Here is a 16,130-nt window from a genome sequence, read left to right as displayed (position 1 = left end):
AAGGGAGCAGTAACATTTATTACTTAAACATGAAATTAAAGTTGGATTTTTAATTTCACTGCCTAAGAGGTTGACACATGACGACACAGTCACATACTGTATAATCTCAAGTGGAATTCATTAGGCTGCAGGGCTTGGCAGGTTACTTTAAAAGTGTTTTCCATTATGTTACTAATTTAGTTAACTCATTAAAAGTAATCAGTAACGTAATCCAAGGGATTACCCAAAATCAATAATATATTGTGATTACGCAGTTACTTTCAAATTATTTACACATTTCAAATTATGGAAATTCACTTTAACAGTATTCTCAGAAGTAATCCTCTCATTTTTCACAAGTAACTGTAATCAGAATACATACGGTAATGGAACAGTTAATTTTTTTTCCCCTGTTAGGCGTGTGTAGGTGTAAAAACTCCAACTACAGTGGTTTTGACTTTATGATGCCTTTTATTCAAACATTCTTAATTTTAATTCAGACATTTTCCAATACAAAGTGATACACCCCATCCAGCCAAAACTGAAATCAAATTGTGAATCAAAGCTTGTAAAAATCATTTCATCCATTGACCCTTCATTGACCCTAGATTTTGATCAGTAATGATTTAGTTTAATCTTTTCATGTTTCAGGTCGCCTTCTGCCATATCAGGTAGTATATGGATCCCAACACTAATGCAGCTCCTGCCACCAACAGCAGACCTCTCCTGCTGGAAAAAACCCTGAGCAGAACATAGCACATAGTTTGACACATTTGATTCAGTGTAGACTCCTTCGACTGGGAAGAGCTTCTAACATAATATGGGTGTTTTCCCTCTCTGCTGAACTCTATTTTCTCAAGGAGCTCTCTGACCTGATCAGTGTTTCCTGTCTCTTTGTTGTTGAACACATGATAACGCTCGCCACATTTCTGAAGCAGCTTCTGTAGGTTCTCGTCTTCCTTGATGAACCGCTCTATGTCGGTGTCTCCCAGGCTGTCTCCGTACGTGAAGAGCACCGTGGTGTAACGTCTGACTGCAGGACACAGCATCGTCTCCAGTGTCTCCATCCCTTTCTGCTCTTCTTGGGTGAAGCGTCCCAGCTGGTGGGTGAGGAGGAAGGCATGGGGACCCGGAGCGCTCAGCTGCAGGGCTTCTTCCAGCTCCGCCCTCACCTGCTCTTCAGACAGCTGGCTGCTGCAGAGCCCAGGGGTGTCCACCACGGTCACTCTGCGCTCCAACACATCACCCTCTCTCTTCTCACTGCTCAGCGTCACCGGTCTGAAACTTAAGCTAGAGGCAAACTCCTTCTTTCCCAGGATGGTGTTTCCTGCTGCACTCTTCCCCACTCTTTCCTGACCTACCAGCACCAGTCTCAGGTCAGTGCTGAGGACAGACCCTGAAAACAAGAGAGGTTAGATATGGGAGTGAGTTTGCAAGAGAAAACAAAAAGCGCAAGTGAAGAAAAGATGAAGTAAATATGTCCAAAGTATTATTGTGAAAATATTATTAAGAAACAATGTAATAACAGCACAACACAAGACTGGTTCAAACACCATACACAGGAACAAATAAAGAACAAATAAAGGGAGTCATTTCATGTTATACCAAAGGAGTGATATACAGGCTCACATGCCCATGTGGGAAAGCCTGCACAGGAAATACATCAAGAGAACTGAAACAAAGAATAGCAGAACATAAGAGTAACATACGATGCAACTAGTATTTTATAAACAATTTGGTAACACTTTAATAAGATCTAAATAATGCTGTATTTTATTTATGTTTACTGGTTATTACTGCTCTGCATGTCTGCATGTATCATAAGTTGGTTGTGGTCAGTATTGCTTGGCTGTGTGTTGTTGCTTCATGTTGCTTGCATGGCTATATGTGCCAAAATGGTGTTTGTTGTTGCTGTATTATTGTGCTGATGCTTTGCTGTTTCCTGTTGCTTTGCATGGCTTGTGTTCAGTCTTGAGAGTTCTTGTTTTGTTGCTGTCTCTATGGCGTCTTGCTGTCTTTGTTCTGTACATTTTTATCACTTTATAGGTTTTAAAACATTTCGCCACAAGGACTACAGTTGAAAATTAGCCAGCTGGCTAACACTGGCACATTTACAGAAATGCTGATTAATGTGTGTTGTCCTTATAAATAAATAAATAAATAAACAAACAAACAAAAAGACTCCTCTCCAGTGGCGGCACATTTTAAGAAACTAAACTATCCAATAGGTCTATGTTCTCTGAATTATATTGGTATTGAAAAAAATACATTGTCCAAAAGAGGGAGAGATCTAGATTAAAAACTTCTAAGAAGGAAGACATTTTGGATTTCACATCTAAAAACATTGAGTCCCCATGGTTTGAATGCTGAATTTGATTTGAGGCCAATAATAATAATAATTCTAATAATGTACTAAGTGGTGACCTCATAATGAAGAGGATTTTGGAATATATGCATTTCTATTGAGGATTTGCAGAATGAGATTAAGAATTTAATTATGATATAACCATGTTTTTTTTTTTATAAATTATAAATATGTTGAATAATTATGGGCTTGACACACATTATCTCTCAGCATATTGGTATTTATTAACACAATGAGCACAAGCATAGAAAGAATACATTGGAATACATGAACCAGAATGTTGGCCAAGTTGTCACTGTGTGTTCACGCTGCGATCACAATTACAAATCACCAGAGGTCCGTTCACTTCCTACAGAGCTGAGTGACCAGGGAAAGTTGTTTGGACGCTTTACAAGCTTGTCATCACAGCTGAACTTTTCATGGTCATTGGCTAACAGGCAATCAAATTTGCGTCCTTCCTTGTTGCCCTACTGATGTGATTTTGTTTCATGAACAATGGTTTTGGCTGACAAGTACAAAATGGAGGAGAAATTGATTTCAGGCAGCCGTTATTCTCAGTTAGGGCGCCCTGCTGGCTCAACCGGTAGTGTGTGTACCATTTAGGCATTGAGTCCTAATCGCAGCGGGACGGGTTTGAATCCGGCCCGCATCCTTTGCTGCATGTTGTCCCCTCTCTCTGCCCATTGTTTCCTGTTTCTCTACTGTAACTGTCGAATATAGCAGCGCCCAAAAAGCAATTCTTAGTTCTCTACAATTTTTATCTGAAAGATGTCAGGAATAAACGTCTCAAAAACAAGGCTTGGAGAACGGCTGCCTCAATCATTGAGGTCGATGATTAGCTCTGAAGTAATTTTGCTGATTTTGTTTGTTTTGGGTTTTTTTTATTAAAGCCAGCTAGATATGTTAACTTGTTGAAAAATCTACGCAAAAAATATATGATTTGCCTGTACAAAACTTTGTAGCTGCTGACAGCGAGATAAATGCAATCAGAGCCTCTGGCCCACATTCAGTCAGAATAGAGCGACCCATCAACCAAATGTGAACAAGCTATTGGTAAACTATTTTCTACCAAAAGGCACAAATCAAGCCAAACAAAATAAAGTACATTAGAATAAAATCTGCAAATTTTTACTAGCATGATTTCCCTTCTCCTTTCTTTTCAGTTTTAAGTATTGGCCTCATTATCTCAAACTAATTATTCAGACTAGAAATATTGAAAATTCACTGTGTAATGCATTTCTCATGAACTTTCAACCTACAGCCTACTGCACCAACAGCTCCCCCTACCACAGCTCCCACTGCAACTCCCACTGCAACTCCCACTGGACCACCAACAATTCCAATAATAGCTCCAGCTCCAGCTGCAGCTGCAGCTCCAGCTCCAGCTCCAGCCATCATCAAAGTAACCCATTTCTTGATGAATGAATTGTCTTCCTCAGCTGTTCTTCTTGCTTCTTCCTGTGTCAGGTTTGGTTTTTTTGTCAGAAGGCATTGCTTTTCTTCTCTTATGGCTCTCTCAGCCTCTTGCAACATTTCGTTGGTGTAGTGGCTTCCTCCGTTTTTCTGAACCATGGTGTTGATTTTCTGTAGTAGCTCACTGACTTGAGAGGGATCCTTGTCTCTGTTGTCAAAAACATGGTATCTCCCATGGCATTCTTTGACGAATTTGCGAAGAGCTTGATTTTCACCAATTAATGTTTCTATTGAACCTCCTTCAGCCTTCAGTTCATCTCCACGGGTGAACAAGGCCAGAGTGTAACATTGTGCCTTTTCGCCAAAGGTGGTCTGAAGGATTTTCACTGTTTCCTGTTCTTCCTGTGTGAATCTGCCCGCTTGGAGCACAACCAGGAACACATGAGGACCAGGAGAAGCAAATGAGATGCATTTTACGATTTCTGTAATCACCTCACTATTTGTTTTTTTGGTGTCAAACACACCAGGAGTATCAACAACGGCCAGAGATTTTCCATCCAACTCTCCTGTTTCCTTTTGGCACTGTGTTGTCACTGAGGAAGAGGACACCTTAGAGATGAAGGGTTTTCTCCTCAAGATGGTGTTTCCCGCTGCACTCTTCCCAACTCCAGTCTTCCCAACAAGCACAATCCGCAGTTCTGGTTCCTTTGATTGTTGTTGCTCTGTTGGAGAATTTTACAAGGACATTATTGTTGTTGTAAGAGTCTTGAGATCCACATCCAAATATGCATCACCAGTCTGACAAGTTTGTCTTTTAATTAATTATAATTAATAATCATTTCCGGATTGGAAATGTACATTTTCTTCACAGTTGGCTTCAAAGTGGCCAAATGTATCTCTGACCACTTCCTGAGCAGTTTGAGGTAATCAGATTACTATCTGTTTTCACTGCGTCTTTGATTCATTTTTTTTTTTTTTTTTTTTTTTTACCAAGATTTGTATGCAGTTAAGCTCTATCCAGATCAACTCTGCACAAGATGCATGTAATGTTAAGTATTAAATGGGTCAGTATTTTGTGTGCATGTCTTCCTGTCAGCCCAGTCCTTCCAGCTCCTCCCAGCAACACACTGATCTTTCTGATACATTTGTCTTAACTGGTAAACCTTGATGTGTGGCACAGTGTGATCGTCCTGAAGCACTAAGTGTGATCCATCCAGGAAGCTGTTATGCTTCATCTTCATGGTCAGTGGGTCGATAAGAATCTCTGACAGACAGACAGAATGTGACATGTGGTCATGAGATAAAATCTGTTTACCAAAGTCAAGGAAGTGTTGCAGTCCAGTTTATGCCAAAAATAATAGACTTGGTCTTTAAAGTTTTGTGAATTGATCAGTTGGTGGATTGAATGATTTGTTGTTTTGTAGTTTGGTTGGTTGATTGTTTGTTTGATTGATTGATTGATTAATTGGGAAAAATTGCTCACATGTACAACTGCAGATATAACAGCAACTCAAAACAAATCAGATTAAAAAAAAATCATCAACTTTAATTGTAATCATTACAAATTTATTCTCCTTAAACGTAAAGTCATTATTGATCATGTAGCCCAACCAGCCAATACACAGAATAACACTAAGAGCTACACATGACTGGATAGGCAGGATTCCTCACAGCTTGTTTCTTAACTGGAGATTTCCAAGAAAGACCAATCAGCAGTTTCTCCATACCAGCCAACCATGAACCACCAAACGAAGGTTGTTTACCTGCCAAAGTCACAATCCTACAGCCACAGCCAAAATGTACCAGCACTTAGCTGATGGATTGTGTTCATTTCTCAACCTGACCTGTCCCTAATTTGATAACAACATATGTTTTGATTAGTGAAATTAATTTGCATTCATTGAAAGTGTGGAGAAAGAATTTTAAACATGAAACAGCAAAATTATTATTATGATTAGTAGTAGTAGTATTGTTGTTGTAATTATATAAAATTATAGTAATACTTGTAACTGAGTGTGGAACAAATTCTCTCTTTAATATTGATGACTTCTTTTTGGAAAAATATTATTGATTACTTTATTTTCCTAGTTTATCTTATCTTTACAGAGTGTGTAGTATTGATTACTGTTGCTTTTTGCAGGTAACAGGTGAAAGTAAGATTTAATTGAAAGCTAATTCATAACTAATTCTTTTTGTGACTTTAGAAGAGGATGAGTTGTTACTCTGCTGGTTTATATTAGGGAACAAAAGTTCTCTTTTTTTGGCAAACCCAAATGCTGCCCTGAGTAGTATACTGTACATTAAATGTACTTACGAGGCTGAGGAAGTTTGCTGGCCATGTTTGTCTTGTAAAGGCAGTTGATCTGTGATGTCGTGTCACTGTCGATGTCTTGCTGTTGAATAGTTTCATTTTCAACCCATCTTTATATTACAGCCTCCTCCTAGTTCCCTCCCCTAAAACACGCCACTGTATCTGACCAGTAGGAGGACTGAGGACTCACAGATTAGAAAACAAATCAAAAAGTAGGTTGCTCTGATCCAGTAGCATAGCCAGAAAAAAGCCTGTGGGTGTGCACCAAAAAAACTGGGTGTGCCACATGTCATTTTCTCTACAACACAGAGTAGTCTAGACTAATGAGCACACCTCCACAAAAATATAACCATCCATCACTCTCCATACAGGCTTGCCTACAACATAGCCATAACACAGTATAAAAAGTGCTTTAGTCATTGTACAGTCCATTCTTTGATTGTTAGTTTAAACATCACAGTGCAATCATTCTTTACATAGGCTTATCAAATAAAACAAAATAGGCCTACAATAGATAACTAGGCAAGACTAGAAGCATTCCCCCAAATGACATTTACATGAAACTTTATTGGGACACAGCCTACCTGGGCAAGTTGACAGCTTAAAGGGCAAGACGGCATGGCTTGGTCTTAAATGATACAATTATTTCATTAGACTCCAAACTCTGTAAGTTCCCTGCTGGATTTTATCCTGTTGACTGTTGGGAACAGGTGCTCCACAGAACAGCTTGTAACAGGCAATGTGATCAAAACACAAAGTAAACTGTTCATGTTGGGGAATACGTCTTTATCACATGAGTCTAAGACTTCGATTAGGGACGGGTAGGAGTGACCCCCATCCACCGGCCTTGTGTCCGGCTGGTCATCAATGTGAGGTTTTTTGAAGAAGTTAAACAGCGAGCTCTGTTTCATTTTGATAAACTAGTGGATATATTCTAGCATCAGCTGCAGGTGTTGCATTGTTTACTTTACACTGCTAGTCTCCCGTGATGCTCGCTGAGGTCACAGGTCAACGGCTACTACATTTGATTGGTAGGCAGGCTGTGCATGACGGTGGATGTTGTTTTTTGACGAAAATAATTTTGAATTTATTTTAAAATGAACAATTATTATAATTAGACCATTAGCCATTAGCCTAAGTTTCGAACAAAACGTTTTAGTAAGGCTATAACTAAAAATTAATTCTGCATCTGATTTTTGGGTGTGCAGGTTGCCTCTTTGGGTGGCACAGGCACAATGTGGCACACCGTGGCTACGCCATTGATCTGATCTCTGTGAAGCCTGCACTGTGAGGCAAACCAGAAAAGCACTGTATCTGGTTATAGATAGATAGATAGATAGATAGATAGATAGTTTAGTTTTTTGAGCAGAGATAAAATAGAATTTAATTTAATTTAAGTGATAAATATAGGCGCAAGTGGCAATTGAGGGGTCCAAACACTGTGAAAAGACAGACAGACAAAACATTACAGAAGGTAGAGAGGGTTGACAGCCAGCCTAAAAAAGTTTTGTGAAGTTTGGACATGCAGATGATTAGTTATAGCTAATTTTGTGTTAGCCTGTGTCTTTTGCCAAGTTTATCATTAATTGCAGCCATACTGTTCATCACATATTGTTCAAGTTATTCATGATGACTTAGCTTTCCATTGGAAAATATACCTCTTGTTCTCGGCAGTTTAACATACATACAGTAACATACCATCATATACTGTTCATGTCATATATCATACTATGTCCTAGAATGCACATACACTCATGCTTAAGGTAATTTAGAGTCTCCAATCCACCTGACCTGTGTGTCTTTGGATGGTGGGATGAAACTCACGTAAACACAGGGAGAACATGCAAACTCCACACAGAAATGAAATGATGACAAGCACAATCCGCAGTTCTGGTTCCTTTGATTGTGGTTGTTCTGTTGGAGAATTTTACAAGGACATTATTGTTGTTGTAAGAGTTGTCACAATGTTGACATCCATATCCAAATATGAGTCACCAGTCTGACAACATTGTCTTTTAATTAATGCAAAACCAGAAAACCAGTTTTGTCATAATCTCACAGGCCTGATGGAGGTTGTAATGCTGAAAGATCTACTTCAAAACTCTTTTGTCCTCTACATTTCAGTGCTGCTACTGGGAAGCAAGATAAGATGGGAAGATGGCAACTGCATGTCTACAATACTGATGTTCATCTGCAAGTCTGAATTATTTTTATTACATAAGAAGGATAAATAAAATAGAAAATACTGCTGAGTACATAACAACAGACACAACTCATGTTCATTTCCGGATTGGAAATTTACACTTTATTTACTCTTGGCTTCAACGTTGCCAAATTCATCTCTGACCACTTCCTGAGGAGTTTGGTGTGATCAGATTACTTTCCATTTTCACTGCATCTTTGATGCATTTTTACCAATATTTGTATGCAGTTAAGCTCTATCCAGATCAAATCTGCATAAGACACATGTAAATGCATGTTGAGTGGGTCAGTATTTTGTGTGCATGACATCCTGTCTAACCAGACCTTCCAACCCCTCCCAAAACACACTGTTCATTCTGATAAACCTACAGGGTTTCCCACACATAGGTTTATTTGTGGCGCACTGCCACAATATCAGAACGCGCCGCAACAAAATCAAAAGTTGGTAGTTGGTAGCAGGGTCTTTTTCAGCATTTGTATAGAAATGGATCTAAAGCGATACAGCTTAACCTCACCGGTTGCGTTTCAGTTCTGTCCTTTTGTGTCGGAAGGGTCGGATCAGATACGCAGCCATTTACTTCAATGCAGCTGCTCTGCTGGCCATGTACGCACGTTGACGGATCTGAAATGGAGCCGGATCGGAGCCGCAACTTTGGAGATATGCATGGCTTCTATTTTTGTTGGAGCACGCATCCATCTGTTTCGTATTTGTAAACAAAATAGAGGATACATAAATCAGTGTCGCTTAAATAAATGTTGGAGATGAGGTTATCTATGGAGCCGCTGAGAAGCCTCTATTTGGCAACAGCACACCTACACATTAGTATCCTATATGGTACATTAAAGTTCCTTATGGTACAACTAGAGTCGTTTAAGGAAAAAAGCAAAACTAGATAACTGTGTTCACTCACCCATATGCAAAATGCAGATACATAGGCTCAACACAGCGGACAGAACAAGAACGGAGTTAACCGTGATATATTCAGATTAACACCACACCCCAACCTGTGTTAACCTGTGGGAAACACTGCACTTGTCTTGTCTTAAAGCTGGGGTAGGCAACTTTGGAGAAAAGAGCAAGACAGAGGTAGAATTTGAACATACACAGCCTCTCTGCTCCCTCCCTCTGCCCCGTAACCCCTCCCACTCGTTCGTAACGCCTCCCCTCAAAGGAGCCTCATGTGCGTTCATGAGTTCGCCTGTCAACTGAACTGAGCTACTGATCGATGTGTGATTCACAGGTAAGAAGAAACGCTGGTAATAAAAAAAAAAACATTGAGCATTTACATGTTACTCTCAGAAATGAGTATAATTGTGCTTGGTAAGCTAAAGACGTTTGATAAATGAAAGAATTTTCCTCATAGGCTGTATATCAGCCAAGTAGGTTAGCGAGCTAACGTTAGCTAGATTACGATAGCATTACCAATATAAACAATGAAACTAGCCGCAAACATTTCCAAAGCTAGATAACCACAACAACCTGGTTGGTGCGTCTGCAGGAGATGCCCACAGATCTGGAGAAGACGTGCTGTGGCCAACAACCGGACTCTTGTGTCTCCCTGCTACCACACATGCTTACATTTTGCGCCTCGCCAGGGGGATATGGGATGACATCCGGGCCGTCGCTGACCTTCCTAATGCAGGGGAACACACCAATTTCGATATGCAGCCTATAGACAATTTGTTTTGTGGCAGTATGGAACACTTGGACATAGACACAGGTTTGTGATTCCCAGTTGCTGCGCCAGGAGAATCCATGATAAGTATCCTGATCCACATGGACAATATGTAGGTTTTGTTTACAGTTGTGTTGTGTAATTACAATAATTGCTGTTCTGCAATACTACTATGCAAGATCACTGTACTGCAATTTGGTTTATACAATATAATTTCACTGCAATTAGGATTGCTTTTGTACTGCATTTGCACATATTATGTACATTTTTTTGTATTCGTTTCATGTTTGGTTTTACTTGTAATAAATTAGGACATTTATATCTGCCTTTCATTTACAATCACAGCATAAACCACACACACAATACTCCCAACATGATTTCAGTAAATCTAACTATGCATGAAAGATGACATTTCAGGACATGGTATAGGATCTTATTTTTAATTCCATAATAACACTATACAAAACCGAAATTGGATGAATTTGTCATACAAAAAAAAAAAAAAATTCTAAAACAGTAATATTTACAGTGCCAGGTAAGAATGAATAATGAATTTGAGTGTGCAAAGATAGACACAAGGTGTGGCCTCCAAAGCTGGGTCAGTGTTCAGTAGGGTCAGGTAGGACTGGCTGTGCAGGCGGCCTCCATCTTGTGCAGGAACAATCTTGTGCGGTGGTGGACCTTGCCCTTTTGAAAGAATATCACAATTAGATATCTGACAGCAGCATTTCACTGAGAGGGTTTTGATCTCTGAAATGTGAACTTACAGTATTCATGGTGTTAAAAAAAATAATGGTATGACATCAAATTACAGAAAAGTACATATCATTACAAACATGGGCACTAACATATGTAAGCATAGTTTCCAAAGCTATGTAAGAAGACATGCAATGCAGTGGTAGGGCTAGCAAAGCTTAGCCTGCCAGCAAGTTATGTTCACCTGTCAGAGAGTCTCTGAAGGGAAGTGAAGGGAAGCAGGAGGCGCAGCCATGGTCTGCAATCCAGGTTTCCAGGGAGTGGATGTTATTAGGCGATCTTTCTTGTAACTGCAAAAAATACGTAGCTTGTTAAAAAAACAAACTCTAAAGCATCGTAACGGCAGGTGTTTTACTGTAACCTAAATTAGTTTCCTTGAAATTACAATTGTGCTAAGTGAGCTAGATCTATATCGCTACCTAGACACAGGATGGCGGTAGCATCCCAGCTAATAATCACCTCTATATGAATGATCGCCGTATCGAAGGCATTATTCATGTAGAGGCCAAATTCGGAGTTCCCAGTAATGACTACCATGCAAAATAGTATAAAACACCAGGCTGTACTGTTACAACTGTAACAGCAGGAACCTTCAGACAGCAACATTCACCAGCTAACGTTACCTCCTCTAGCTTCAGGCTGAATGAATGTAGCTTGGAAAGTTATTGGAATCTCAGCAGTTTCCCACAGCGAATATTCGAAGCTTCGGCCACAGCGGGGAGGGGGGGGGGGGTATATTTGAATATACCCGACAAAGTTCACACATAGTCACAATTCAATTAATAGCCCGAGAGAGAGAGAGATGGTCGAGCGAGCTAGAGAGAGAGAGAGAGAGATGGTCGAGCGAGCTAGAAAGTGAATGAAGAGAGGGAGCGGTAGTAGCGAGAAAGCCGGTGAATCAGAGAAATAAAACTTTATTTTCTGATTGTTTCACAGCGGTTACGTTCTAAAGCACAGAGAGAGAGAGAGAGAGAGAGAGAGAGAGAGAGCCCTGTATCAAAATACCGGTAGCCTACCTTAGAAAAAAGATTTTTTTTAAAAAGATCAACGGAGAAATGTCTTGCTGCTGCTTCTCCTGAGTTTTGTTCAGCAAATTTGACAACTGACAGCTTGAATTTCAGGTCGTACTTTTTTCTCTGTGCCGCCATGGCGACCAGCAAATGTGACTGACATTTGAATGCAAGTTAAAAGAAACAAAACTGCTTTGCAGCGTCAATGGCAACCGTCTTACGGATTACATATAAAATTACATTTAAAAAAACGAATATCCGAATCCCAAAATTGAAAACCGAATACCTACCCAGCGAACGAATATCCGAATAGTTGAATATTCGGGTCCAGCTCTACTATATTGACTAGCTGTTACATAACTAGCACAGCTGCTTACCTATTACAACGTACTGTTTACATTAAAAATGGAGCACGGTCACTCATAAAGCGAAAACCAATGCTACTGTGCTGATGAACTGTGCTACCGGGCTACTTGCTAACTCAAAGCCGTTCCATACACTTGCGCCCGTTTATGCAGTGTCCACTTATTACAACCAAAGTACATAAGTCACACCACAAGATAAAATAGCTAGATAATATAGCAAAATAACATAACTAGTTACCTGTCCAGAAGAAATTCAGCAAGCTGGGCGTCTGTCTTCAAAACTTTCTCCGCTATCGTTGAACTTGTAGCTTAGCACGTGGGCTTTTAAGCAGCGGCTGGGAACGCGCATGAGAGGCAGCAACACCCACCCCGGAAGAGCTCTCCTGATTGGTTGAGGCTTACCGTGAGCTGTGAGATTTTAGCCAATGGCTGTGCTTTTGGCGATTCGGAACACAGAGGCCTGATTTTCTCTCAGACCGCTTGAATTATAGATAGAGGGAGGTATATGACATAATGATATGACATTTTGGCCAAATAACAGTAAAATAAAGTTGCATACCCTAGCTTTAACTGGTAAAACTTTATGTGTGGTACATTGGGATTGGCCTGAAAGACTAACTGTGATCCATCCAGGAAGCTGTAATGCTTCATTTTCATGGTCAGTGGGCTGATAAGAATCTCTGACTGACAGAATGTGACATGAGGTCATGAGAGAAAATTTGTTTACAATGCAAAGTCTAGGATGTGTTGATGCAGTTGATGCAGAAAAATTTGACTTGGTCTTTAAAGTTTTGTGAATTCATCAGTCGGGGGATTGAATGACTGGTTGTTTTGTAGTTTGGTTGGTTGATTGGGAAAAATTGCCCACATGTATAACTCTACAACAGTAACTCAATGCAAAAAATAATGCCAATACAAAAACAAAACATTCAACTTTAATTGTCATCATCACAACCTTTTTCTCCTCAAACGTAAAGTCTTTGTCTCCACACATTATTGATCGTGGAGCCCAACCAACCAATACACAGAATAACACTTAGAGCTACACAACTTCCAGTAGAGACTGGCTAGGCAGGATTCCTCACAGTTTGTTTCTTAACTGGACATTTCCAAGAAGGAGCTTCCTTCTGTTTATCCTATATCATTCTGTTCTACAATTGATTGTTGATCAGTTAGATGTAGTGAGGCTCATTCTCTGTCCTTTCAGACATGCTTGTGACAAAGGGCTATAGAAATAAACAAACTTGAAGTTGAATTTGATTCAGCTCTTTGCCCACCATACCAGCCAACCATATTTTGAGAAGAACTGAACCACCAAACAAAGGTCAGTTACCTGCCAAAGTGCCTGGCAGGTAAACAATAACCTACAGCCACAGCAAAAATGTTTAGCTGATGGATTGTATTAATTTCTCACCCTGTGCTGTCCCTAATTTGACAACAACATAAATATTCAAATTAAAATTATATTTAGATTAGATCAGATTAGAGCTGCGTGCTAAAGCAGCAGAGATAGACCGTAAGGAGAAAGAGGAAGTCGATTCCTTAGAGCTGTTTGAGGACGGCCTCCTGGAATCAACTACCACTTGTTGATCCCTGAAAGAGTTTCCCACGGGAGTATGACAGCCTGCCACAAAATGGCTCCTTGTTTCCTGCAAACTACACAAAATGGCTTCCTCCCCTCTGCCAGCTTACCCTGCACATCATAAGTCATAACCAACAGATTTTTGTCTGCATTCTGCTGCACTGTGCTGTGAGGAATACAAAGAGTCTTTGTGCACATTCCTCTTGCTAGAGTTAGATTTAGACCAAACTTTACTTCTGCATAAAACTATCAGCAGAGCTTTGGGAAAGTTTGACCAACAAAATAGGGTGGAGTAGTTTACTAAAGTATGGCATAGTAAGTTTTTTTACTCTACATTGTATAATTGCAGGACCAACTGTCAAGTTGAAATAGAGGTGACTTTCCACATTTGACCATAGCACAAGAGAAGCTGATAGCCCTGAGGTCATTCACTATCAGGGTTTCTAGTGGATAAGTTTGATATTAACTCAAACTAGGGGACCTAAAGAAACAATAAATATTAAATAATATATATTTGTTGTTACTTCAGAAGAGGATAAGTTATTGCCATGTTGGTTTATATTTGTTGCATATTTGTTTCTCTTCTTTGCCAAACCCAAATGCTGCCCTGAGTAGTATATTGTACATTAAATAAAAAATACTTACGAGGCTGAGAAAGTTTGCTGGCCATGTTTGTCTTGTAAAGGCAGTTGATCTGTGATGTCGTGTCAGTGTGGATGTCTTGCTGCTGAATAGTTTAATTTTCACTGTATCTTTTTATTATAACCTCCTTCTAGTTCCCTCCCCTAAAACAAGCCCCTGTGACCAGACCAGTAGGAGGACTGAGCTGGACTGCCCAGTTAGTTTGCTCTGATGCAAATTAATGGTGTGTTACAGCTCTGTTGTCTATGAAGGCCCAGCCCACACTGTGAGGAAGACCAGAAATAGAAGAGCAGACAGACAGAATCTAAGTGAGAATCTAACAGAATTTAAGTGATAAAAAGTTATGAAAAAGCACAAAATCAAAACAAAATAAGATGTAAAAGTAAATACACTAATGTCAGCCTTAACTTTTTGTAATCATCTTTATTTTATTAATTTCCCATAATATCATTTTTTTATTTTCCTATCACCAAGGATGGCTGAATAATGATGTCACCTTTCCAGCAAAGCTTAACATAGAGGTTTATAAAGAAGTGGGCGTGGTGTTCAGCGACTTGCAGACGTTGGTTTGGGGGCGGGGCTATAAAGGCTTGTTTTCCACTTCTATGAGCTCAACTCACTATAGATTTTAATAAGGACAGTTTGTGTTAAGTCTAGCCAGAAGGGAAGCTCATACCAGAACCTAAATAAATGAAGAGCTTGTCTCTGTGGATGGCTGTAGTTCCTCCAGATGTCCAGCAGAGTGTGATCACCTGATCATTACCATAAAAAAAACATTCCCTTTTACTTTTCCTCTATTTTAATTGCAATTGTTTAATAATTTAAATTGCTTTCAAATACTAGTTCACACCTAATATACCATAATCCCAAGTGGAATGCATTAGGCTGCAGGGCTTGGTAGGTTACTTTAAAAATGTTTTCCATCACAGTTACGAGTTACCTCATCAAAACTAATCAGTAACATAATCCCAGTCACCCGAGCCATGGACTGTTCCAGCTGCTGCCGTCTTGCAAACGGTACCGCAGCCTCAAGGCCCGGACCAGCAGGCTCCGGGACAGCTTCTTTCACCAGGTCACCAGGCTTATGAACAATGGACATTAACTGCCTGTTGCCTGACTGTGTCATGGGACCGGCTGTCCCATTTCCTGCCTCACCTCCTGACCTGCCTCTCTCCCTTCATTCTTCACTCCCCAGTCCTGCCATTCTCCATCTGTCCACCAGATGTCCTCAGACTTCCCCTCTTCACCTGTTCTTCTCCTCCTGCTTCCACCACACCTGTCTTCCGTCAGCCCATTAGCCCTGTTACCTTGTTCCCCCTTCACCAGCCTGCCTTCCACCAATCACCTCCCGGACTCTCCCCTACCAGCCAGCTGTCCCTCATGTGTAATCAGTCTGTTTGTATATCTTGTCTCTGTTCCTTGTAGTCCTTGCGAGTTCGTTGTCTTCTGTTACCTGTTGTGTTTAGCTCTGTCTTGTGTTTCCTGTTGTGTGTACCATGCGGAGATCTGTCTAGTTACCGGCCAGGTTTGGTTTTTATTTTTCCTTTTACCTGTCGGCCTGTTTTGGTTTTTTCCCTTTTTGGATTTCCTGATTTGTACTTCTGCCTTGGCTTTTTTTTCATTAAAACTCTTGCTTGTAACAAGTCCTCTCGCTGCCAGTCTTTGCATTTGGGTCCTAGTCTCTGCTCCACTGACAGACTGCCTGTCTCACATACAGACACGCCCAAATCAAGAACTCTGAACTCCGAACTGTACATATACCAAAGGTATTTGGATGCTTGGTATGATAGATTGTGTAGCTGTGTTTATACAGAAATGAATAAATGTGT

The 16,130-nt window shown here is 40.1% G+C and overlaps 1 protein-coding gene across 3 annotated transcripts; it reads right to left on the bottom strand.

Annotated features, from left to right (window-relative positions):
* Nucleotides 1-438: 438 nt before the first annotated feature.
* Nucleotides 439-14,376, bottom strand: LOC139667893 (GTPase IMAP family member 7-like). Of its 3 annotated transcripts, none has more exons than XM_071547377.1 (2): nt 14,305-14,376; nt 439-1,375 (listed from the first exon to the last, which is right to left on the bottom strand). In XM_071547377.1, the coding sequence occupies exons 1-2, from the start codon at nt 14,327-14,329 to the stop codon at nt 627-629; spliced, it is 774 nt and encodes a 257-aa protein (XP_071403478.1). In that variant the 5' UTR covers nt 14,330-14,376; the 3' UTR covers nt 439-626. The 3 variants fall into 3 exon arrangements, with proteins under 3 accessions (XP_071403478.1, XP_071403477.1, XP_071403476.1); XM_071547376.1 differs by lacking the exon at nt 14,305-14,376 and adding an exon at nt 6,072-6,143; XM_071547375.1 differs by lacking the exons at nt 439-1,375; nt 14,305-14,376 and adding exons at nt 2,554-4,479; nt 6,072-6,205.
* Between the last annotated feature and the right edge of the window lie 1,754 nt (nt 14,377-16,130).

The sequence above is a fragment of the Centroberyx affinis genome, unplaced genomic scaffold, assembly GCF_046629955.1.
Source record: "Centroberyx affinis isolate AG114_WGS23_722 - 3 ecotype Tasmania unplaced genomic scaffold, CSIRO-AGI_Caff_v1 ptg005856c_1, whole genome shotgun sequence".
NCBI classification, from domain to species: Eukaryota; Metazoa; Chordata; class Actinopteri; order Beryciformes; family Berycidae; genus Centroberyx; species Centroberyx affinis.
The sequence above is the reverse complement of the archived record's forward strand: the minus strand, read 5'-3'. Positions and strand labels throughout refer to the sequence as shown.

Coding starts and splice junctions, on each gene's coding strand:
- LOC139667893 (XM_071547375.1), bottom strand. CDS start 6,096: ATGGCCAGCAAACTTCCTCAGCCTC. Junction 4,480..6,071: donor CAGCAAACTTCCTCAGCCTC/GTAAGTACATTT, acceptor ATTCTCCAACAG/AGCAACAACAATCAAAGGAA.